Source organism: Trachymyrmex cornetzi, unplaced genomic scaffold (genome assembly GCF_001594075.2).
Source record: "Trachymyrmex cornetzi isolate Tcor2-1 unplaced genomic scaffold, Tcor1.1 C4015070, whole genome shotgun sequence".
NCBI lineage: Eukaryota > Metazoa > Arthropoda > Insecta > Hymenoptera > Formicidae > Trachymyrmex > Trachymyrmex cornetzi.
Window position 1 is genome coordinate 1 of NW_017295530.1, and position 9518 is coordinate 9518.

The 9518-nt window shown below is 29.3% G+C and overlaps 1 protein-coding gene across 1 annotated transcript; it reads left to right on the forward strand.

Annotated features, from left to right (window-relative positions):
- Positions 1 to 286: 286 nt before the first annotated feature.
- LOC108757331 (centrosomal protein of 290 kDa) lies at positions 287 to 9176 on the forward strand. The gene is made up of 23 exons (XM_018522120.1): positions 287 to 469; positions 657 to 741; positions 910 to 956; positions 1033 to 1107; positions 1181 to 1316; positions 1399 to 1535; positions 1626 to 1864; positions 1941 to 2073; positions 2393 to 2583; positions 2665 to 2806; positions 2937 to 3174; positions 3411 to 3576; positions 3697 to 5034; positions 5117 to 5414; positions 5697 to 6781; positions 6892 to 7090; positions 7212 to 7432; positions 7524 to 7671; positions 7729 to 8124; positions 8202 to 8368; positions 8453 to 8657; positions 8737 to 8994; positions 9089 to 9176. The coding sequence occupies exons 1-23, from the start codon at positions 290 to 292 to the stop codon at positions 9161 to 9163; spliced, it is 6159 nt and encodes a 2052-aa protein (XP_018377622.1). The 5' UTR covers positions 287 to 289; the 3' UTR covers positions 9164 to 9176.
- Positions 9177 to 9518: the final 342 nt, after the last annotated feature.

A 9518-nucleotide genomic window follows, 5' to 3' on the forward strand; every position in this document is an offset into this window, starting at 1 on the left:
CAAATATCGATTTATCATCTGCAGCCTTGAAAAGTGGACGTATGTACCCTCAGAAAAGTGGACCTTGCTATGTAGTTTACATCCACTTTTTCAGAGGGCAGTAGTACGCGGCAGCATTTTATGGTTGCAGGTTTGGACCGTTATGTCCTCTCTCAGATTTTTCTCTGCTTTCACTATGGTAATGTTTGTAAACTGTTTACTGTAGCATGTCAAATCGAAGGAGGATGTCCGAAAGATAGTATGCAGATGAGGGTTGCATGATTTATTGCTTGATTGCTATCGCAAAAAAATGGTTCGCACCGACTGGGATCGGTTATTATCCGTAAATGCTTCGTCTTTGACAGACGAAGAAATCGAGGATCTTTTTCCGGCTGTGGTCCGATGTGACGTGGACGAGATCGCTGACATACATGGTTTGCGGACGCTTGTGAGACTGTCACAAGAAATGTTGACTTATAAAGATAATCAAGTACGGAAATTATTTCTTATTACGTATTCACGTTAAATGATTGATATACTAGTATCTACTATATCGTTATAAATATGCTTTATGTATGATGATACTTAATATTTATTTTCATTCAAAAAAAGCTTGCTTACAGAAATAAATTTTTCTCGTTAATATTTTAAGTATAAAATAATTCTATTAATATTAGGTCGAGGCTTTGCTTCTTGAATGTGGCGAATTAAAAGAAATGATAGCTTCATTACGTCCAGAGACTGCCAAACGAAAGATCAAAGGTAACATTATCACAACTTTGTATATATATGTATATATTTTTGTAAATATTTAAAATAAGATTCCAAAAATTTTAAAATAATTTTTATTGATGAAATTAAGTTATTTTTATTGATAATATATATATTTTCTATTTTCAAGTATTATTTACATGATAATTATCTTGACAGATCGTGGTATGACTGCAGCAAAACAAGAAAATGATAGTTTTATTAGAGTAAGTTTTTTTAATTACAGTATATCATTAAGTGTTATGTTTTATATTTTGTACAATAGTCTAATTTTGTATATAGGATACGGATTTAAAGAGACATTCAGATGCACAAGGCAAAAGTGAAAAAGTTAAGACACTTATGGCTGAATTAGAGGTAAGTGTATATAACAAAGTGTATACAGTAATAATAATAATACATTTTCTTTGTATCGTTTTTTATTTTTTAGAATTTGGATAAAGAGAATGAGAGTCTTAAGGAACAGCTAACAACATTGAAAGATGAGATGGAAGATGCAACAGAAAAAATGAACGAAGTGACTGAAGAACTTCGTTTGGCACAAATAAAAACTGTGGAATATAAAGGTTTTTATATATGAATAATATACCTATATTTTTTATGAATTTGATGTTTTGATAAGGGTATAAATGTGCCATATCATTACAGAAAAGATATTGAAGTTGGAGCAAGAAAATGCAGCTTTAGTTATTCAAATTGAAGAATTAACAGCACAACAAGTAGATAGAGACAAATTGCTGGATGAATTTGGTATAGCCATTGATGCTAGAATATCTGAATGGAAGGTATTAAATAAATTTGGTATAATGTTTATAAAAGAATTTGGAATGTTTTTAGAGAATATGTACATTAATTTATATGATTTATGTTATAAGGGTGTATTAGATGAGAAAGATATGGAAATAACACGTTTGAAGGAAAGCTTATCACATTCTTTAATGCAGTCGATAACATCAGTAAAAGAAGAAAATAAAACACAGATTGTTCAGCTAAATGATGAAATAGTTCGTAGGGACGCGATTATAGCTGAATTGCAAACTAAACTTTCTGAAGCAGTCGTTGAAATAAATGAGAGTGCTGCACTTATAGAAAAATTAAAAGGAGAAACACATGGGTATGTAGTCTTTTCTATTTGTCCTATTTGTAATATGTTTCTAATTGTTTTTGAAAATTATTAATTTATTTTACAGGCCTGTAAAAAGTGATAAACGGAAAGAACAAAAAAATTTGTTGAAAAAAATACAAATTGCAAATGAAAAGATTTCTAACTTGGAAAATGCATTGTCACAAGCACAGGATGATGCCACGTCACAGAGTAGTAAAGTCAGACATTTATATTTGCATATTTAATTTATAAAAAGACTATAAAGAATTATTGCCATTATTTATTTTTTTGAGCTATAAATCTCTTGTTTAAGAGTTAATTTTTTTCTGAAAAAGTTGGAAATATGAAAATTTTTTAAATTATAGTTTTTGTAATTTTTTAATATTAAATATTTCATAATTATTTGAGAAAAAAGTAATTAAAAAATAACCATATATTAATAAGTATATAATAAAAATGGCAATAATTTTATTAAATACTGTACATACTTATTTGCTGAATAATATGTTAAATGATAAATTTTTATTTTTTATGTAGTTATGCGAAGTATTATCTACATTAAAAAAATATGAAAATGGAAATCAGGCTTTAGCTAAAGCATTAAACGAAATTAAAGAATTAAAAATTAAAATCGATCATAAGAATGAACATATTGAAGATTTAGCCAATGTTATTAATAAATTGGAGATGTTAAATTCATATCAAGAAATGGAGATCTTAACTCTTAGGTAAATTTTTCTAGAGTATCAATTTATATTCCTTATACCTAAAGGAAATAAGTATAACACTATTTTTCTATATCATAACAGAGAAAAATTAGGAATTCCAGAGGATGAATCAATATCGATTAAAAGTGTTGTAGCGAAACGTAAAGAGGAATCAAAGAAAATGGAAGAGCTTATTCAGCAAAATAAAAGCCTTGTAGAGGAAAATTTAGAATTAAAATCAGATGTAAGATTATTTATGAAAAAATTAATTTATAGAACTTGTGTATAAAATATACGTATGTCTTTTCTGTTTAAGATAATTTATAATGATATGTACTAGAAGAGTTTCTGTTACAAATTTTTACTTTTTGTAGATAAGAATGTTAAAATATAAATTAAGTAAGTCTGAGAAATTAGATATTTCAAACAATTTAGGTGATTCTAGTAATCAGTTTTTACATTCGACCAAATTAGTGGAATCAGAAAATATGCAAATATTTTCCAAAATAGATGTTTCTGAAGTTAATCAGAATATTCAGATACTTATAGAAGAAAATGAGGCACTTAGAACGGGCATGCATGAGATTATGGACAGTATACGCAATCAAGATGGTGAATTTTCGCTAACTTTAACGGTACTTTAGTATTGCACACATTTCCATTTCTGACACTGTATTTTCTTCTGCTTAGTTTTTTATTTTTTATTTAATATGAAATATAAATAAAATCTGCTAAACCTATTTCATTTTTCTATTTGGTTTGAGTAGATACAGAACATTGCTATTCTTGTATTTTTTTAATAGTGCCCTAAAGAAGAAGCTAATATCTCACTGCATTTCTCGTTTTAGGTAAGAGTGAAGTGGAAATACAATCCAGTACATTGGAACGATTATTAGAAGCTTTAGACGTTAGGCATTTAGCTGGTTGGTACCATCCAGCTATGAGATTGCAAGAACATCTTAATGTTGTACAGGGTAGTAATACTGAATTAAGATCACAACTTAAAACCCTGAGGTATTTTTCGAATTTGTTGTCAAAGTAGTACTACTATATTTTCTATTATAAACAATGATATAATTGATATATTCTATTATCTTTATTATAATTTATAGTATTATCATGTGTAATTTACAGAAAAGAATTGCAAAGGAAGGATAATATTTTGCAAGATTTAGCAGTAAATAAAGATATAGATTTCGAAAAATTGTACGAGAAACATGGCGAAGATGAAGTGATAACAATGTATCTTGCAGAAATGAAAGCTTTACAAATGGCATATAAAAATGAAACAGAGGAATGGGGGAAGCAGAAAGATTTACTAGTTCAAGAAAATAATGAGTTGACAGATGAGATAGATGGTTTTAAAAAGCAATTAGAAATTTATAAAAAAAATTGGCAGATTATTGAAGATGGAGATGACGAAACTCAGAAAGCATTTGCAGCAAAAACGAGAGAATACGCGGATACTACTAACGAAATAATAGTAATGAACAGGAAAAATGCTAGTCTTCAACAATTGCTTAACAAGGAAACTAACAGATTATATGAATATCAAAAAGAAATAATTAAAAAAGAGAGTGATTTTAATAAAACGCTTACTGAGGCAAATAAGTACAGTAAAACATTGCTATCAGAAATTTCACTTTTGCAGAGTAATTTATATAATTCTGTGAGTGTAATAGTGCATAACGAATTGAAAGAAAAATATGAGGAATTGAATATACGTCACCATGCTTTGTTAGAAACTGTTATGGTATCTCCTAATTCTAACGAAATATCATCTTTGAAAACAGAAATAGAGGCAATAAGACAGGAGAAAAGGCAATTAATGGAGGATTCACGGAAAACAGATTACGAGAGTGATAATAGTTTACAACAAAGATTGAAAGAGATAGAAACCAAGGAATTAATTGAAAGGCAGCGAGCTGATCAAATGGCTAGATTACTTGAAATATCACAAACGCAATTAACAAAGTACGAAGATAATGTTAAACAACTTTCTATTTCTAATTCTGAATTGCAAGAGAGATTGATTGAAGTACACAAGACATTGTCCAAAAAGATGACGCTGCAAGAAACGATACAAACAGATGATAACCGTATACAGGAATTGCAAAATGAAAAGAAGCAACTTTTTATAGAGAATAAAGGTCTAAAAAAAATGCTACATATTTCTGAAGAAGAAGCTCGTTTACAATATTCACTGAATTCGCTACAAACACTGGAATTAGATAGTCTTAGACATCAAATATTAGATTTGCAAGCAATTAGTGAAGATAAAGCCACTATCTCAAGACTTGATTTTGAGCTTACGAGTAAGAAGATATCAGAAATGGAACTGTCTACACAGAAAACACGACTGCAGAATGAGTTATCTTGTGCACAAGAAGAGTTTAATAATTTAAAACAAAAATACGAGGAAATGCGTAGTTATGTACAAGATTATCGGAAACAATGTGATAATCGTTGCAAGTAAAATCAGAAATTACTTTTAAACATTATTTTGTGTATAAAAATATATTATGGTATTACATACATATTATACATGTTACAGGTATTATATAGATATTATATATTTTTTACAATGTCAATATGCAGGATCAACTTCTATAAGTACTTTAGAAAAAGTAATTACATTGGCTGCAAAGTTAAAAATAGACCGTCAAAATATTGATGCAGAACTGCAAAACGCAAAAAAATGTCGTGAAGATATTAAATACGAACAAAAATATCTATCTGCTCGTCTTGAGATTGTAGAACGTCTGAAAGACATGTTAGAGCAACAAATTGGTGCTGGCAGTGTTCAAAACATAATGGAGCATTATGCCGAAACTTCACAACAAACTTTAAGTGTAAGTCTGAAAATCTTTATGAGTTAATGTAAAAAATTTAATAAAATTGTTAAAATAACATTGAGTTTATTACAGCAATAACATATAATATTCTGCATATATTTAAAATATCTTCTAATTTCTAGCTTTTATAATGCATTTAATCAGTTAATGCATTTTAATCATAATACTTAACTCTAGTTAAATTTATGATAATATAATAAATTTTAATATTAATATATAATGTTGCAAGCAGATCAAATTTTTAGGTTTTTTCTCTAAAAAATTTTCTATTTTACTTAGGATTTTAAATACAAAAGAAGAATAACTCATTTAGAGTATGAACTTCAAATTGCTAATAGTAAATTCAACGAATACGAGTCAGTAATAAATAGCATGGAACAGGATATGTTAAATATTCAAAGAGCTTGGTGTCCACAACAGGAACATCAAACTCGAATCACTATACCAAATTTTAAGACAAAATCTATTCAAGTAACGATGGAAACTCAAGTAGTTAGTGTTCAAACAGATCCTTACATTTGCTGCTTAAATAAAAAAGTAGAGGAAACTACTAAGGAAACTGATAAGCAAACCGATAAGGAAACCGTAATTTTTCAAGATATTCAAGAACCTATTAAATCAAGTGAAACTACAGAGAAAACATTCCGAGAAGTGGGAAATAATACAGAAGAAAGTGCCACCTCGGCAATGCTTAACGAGCAGTTTGATCAAGCATTGAAACTTGCATCAGAACGCTCCGCAATGCTTGTCAAGTGTGAAGCACAATTATCCGAGTATAAATCAAAAGTAGATGCTCTGAATAAAGTGATTACGGAAAAAGATTCGCAGTATCAAGCAAAAGTAGATACTTTGAACAAAGCGATTGAGGAAAAAGATTCACACCTTGTTCAAAAACAAAATGTACTTGACGAGTTAATGACTCAACCTCGAGTTGCAAGTACTGATTGTGCTGACAAATTAGCTTTGAAGTCGACGATAAATAGTTTACAGAAATTAATTAATCAAAAAGAAGAAACTATTTTAAGATATCAAAATTTATTAAAAGAAGACAGGGATGAGCATAGTCGGGCAGCAAGTCGTTTACAGGATGAGATTAAGAATTTACATGATCATATATTAGCTATGCAAGGTAAAATCCGAAAAAGTGAAGATTCGGTCGTAACTATAAAAAATGTTTTTGAAAAACCATCGACATTTGATGAAACTACAGTAAGAAGCAGTGCTGTACAAGAAGAGGAAATTGCAAGGCTGCATGAGAAAGTATCCACTTTTGAAGCAGAATTAAATATTAGCAAAGAACTGAGTGAGCGTTGGCATCGATTAGCAGAAGAAAGACTGAAACATATGGATCGTATGAGAGAAAGGTTTGTTTGATAACAATGTAAAATATTGTTTTTTTTAATTTGATAAAATTTATAATAAACTCACATGAGAACTAGCTATGAATGACACAAAAATAACTTATGTTTTATAGATTAGAGCAACAACATAAAAATGAATTAGAGAGCTACCGCGGTGAATTAAATAAATGGCAGTCCGAGGCTGATGTACTTAGACAACAATTATCTGAGAATCGCATGTTACTCACAAAAGGAAATATCTCCCTGATGAAAGAGTTACAAGACAAAGATGACAAAATACATGAGTTAACTCTTGCTTGTCAGCAATTACAAGTAATTTTTCAGATTTATTAACTACGTTTTGTTAATTTACTGTGAAATTATATTTCAGTCTATTAAATTTATTTAATAGATTTATCTATTGCGTTATTCAATTTATTTATCTATTGCGTAGAATGAAGTTGAACTAATAGAATCTGCAAATCGATCTCATCAAGTAATGGTTCATACTCGAGGCGATATGAAGATACACGAATCCACGCACAATAGTCAGCGCGATCAAATACAACAACAAAATCAAATGGATGTTTTACGTCGACAGCATCAATCTTTAATGGAAAAAGAGAAAATGTATAAGAACGAAATAGCTGATTTGAAGCAGCAACTTAGTCGCAGGTAAATCTTTGTACCAATTTTTAAGCACATATTTTTATTTATTTTTTTCATGTTATTTTTATATGTTAAGAATATTTTATAATTATTTCAGATACATGGCAATAAAAGCTCAGGAGAAGAAGACATCGCAACGTGAAATGCAGCTTGAGCGTAAAGTAATAACTTTGGAAGAAGAGTTGCATAAAACAAAAACTCAATTAGATCGTGAATATTTGGCACAAGAAGCTAAAAGGGCTAAGGTATATTATTAAATACTGCGATTTTATGTTAGAGTACTTAATACATTCCTCTTTTAGACCGCAGAAGAACTTTTATTGTGGGAGAAACAGAAAAAATGGCAGCAAACAGCAGAAAAATTAAAGGAAAAGCTTAAAGAAAAGACTGATGAATATGAAAAATTGCTTGCAAATTATGAAAAGCTGCGATCTGTTGTTTCGTGTATGGAACGAGAAAAATGGCATTTAAGAAGTAAGCTCAAAGTTGAAAGCGATACTGTATCTGGTACTTCAGGAAGACCCATTTCAAATATTCAGTATAACACAGTGGAAGAACAACTGGAGAAAGAATGTCGAATATTAAGAGAACGTGTTAAGGAATTGACTGATCGCCTAGAAAAAGAAAGCAATGAACATTTGATGTTAGAAATAGCGGAATTAAAACGGCATAATACAGCTTTGGAGGCAGTTTCTCAGGTTAGCATACTCGTTATGTTTTATTTTTACTATGAATGCATAATTTTCATCAGGTTTTATTCGATGCTATTTTATAGGGTAATACAAATGTAATTAGTCAGCTTGAAAAGCTAGAAATGACTAAAGATGTTCTCGAAAAAATGAATCTTAAATTAGAAAGTGAAAACTTTGAGTTACGACTTGAGTTAGAAAGAGCGAATTCGGATACTCCGAGATTGCGAGAAAAAGTCGAACATTTAGAAAAGTATGTTCATATTGTATATTTTTATATGCCGTGAAATTAGATTGAGATAAAACAGTTAATATTATTATATTGTTATTATTATAGATACATTCAATTGTTAAAAGCAGAAAAATCTTCTGATTCCACTCCTAGATCGTCAGAAAAAGAACTGCCAGAATCAAACAACAAAAAATCTATCTTTGAAATGGAAAAAACAATATTCACATTGAAGCGAATTATCGAGAAACTCCAGGCAGAAAATAAAAGATTAAAATTTAATTCCAAAAAAACTCATCTTCTAGTTAATAAAGTAAATTGTACAATCCCTTCTTTGATATTGTACATTATCTTTCTTTTTTGTATATTATTATATATGTTATTAAATATAGGGGAAAACAAATATTATTGAAGGAAACACCCTATTCCAAAGACAATATGAAGAATCTCAGAAGCGTGTGATAAGTTTGGAGGCAGATTTACGATTAGCTGAACAAAGAGTAGCTATGTTAGAAAATGCTCATAAGGAAGATGACAATGGAGATTTCCGAATCTTAAAGCAACAATTAATTCACAAATCTGAACTTTTAAATAAAGTGAAACAATTGTTGACAAGGGCTGCTATAAATGAAAAGACTCTGCGGCAGCGTGTAAGAATTTAAATAGTTATTTCATTATTTAAACGATAAAGTAATTCGAAAAATCATTCACATTTTAATCTTGTTATTGTTATACTTTTGTTAGGTGCAACAGCTAGAATCGAAGCAAACCTTATCAGTAATACCAGAATGTTACGTGACTCCACCTACACCGCAATAATGAATATTTTGGAAATAAGCTATTTGCAATTTAAATAAGCTGGATTTGCAATGAAAAAAAAAACACTTTTATTGAGATATAAGTACATATATTTTTATTTATATTCTTTCAATTAAACATGTTTGTGAAGCCTTATCTTCATTTTCATATAATTATGTTTTTTTTTATAATTAGTAATTTCATGTCGCACATATGATAATTACATCAATTTTTGTACGTGCAGGTGCACGATGTTCATCACAAATATTGGTACAATATGGTGTTCAAGAAATATACTATTATCTCTTTTACTTGTTCTCTTGAAATAATCAATAATAAATTTTTTTTATCGATACCTTTACTTACTCTCCGTACT

Coding starts and splice junctions, on each gene's coding strand:
- LOC108757331 (XM_018522120.1), top strand. CDS start 290: ATGGTTCGCACCGACTGGGATCGGTTATTATCCGTAAATGCTTCGTCT. Junction 2,584..2,664: donor ATGGAGATCTTAACTCTTAG/GTAAATTTTTCT, acceptor ATATCATAACAG/AGAAAAATTAGGAATTCCAG. Junction 6,782..6,891: donor ATGGATCGTATGAGAGAAAG/GTTTGTTTGATA, acceptor TATGTTTTATAG/ATTAGAGCAACAACATAAAA.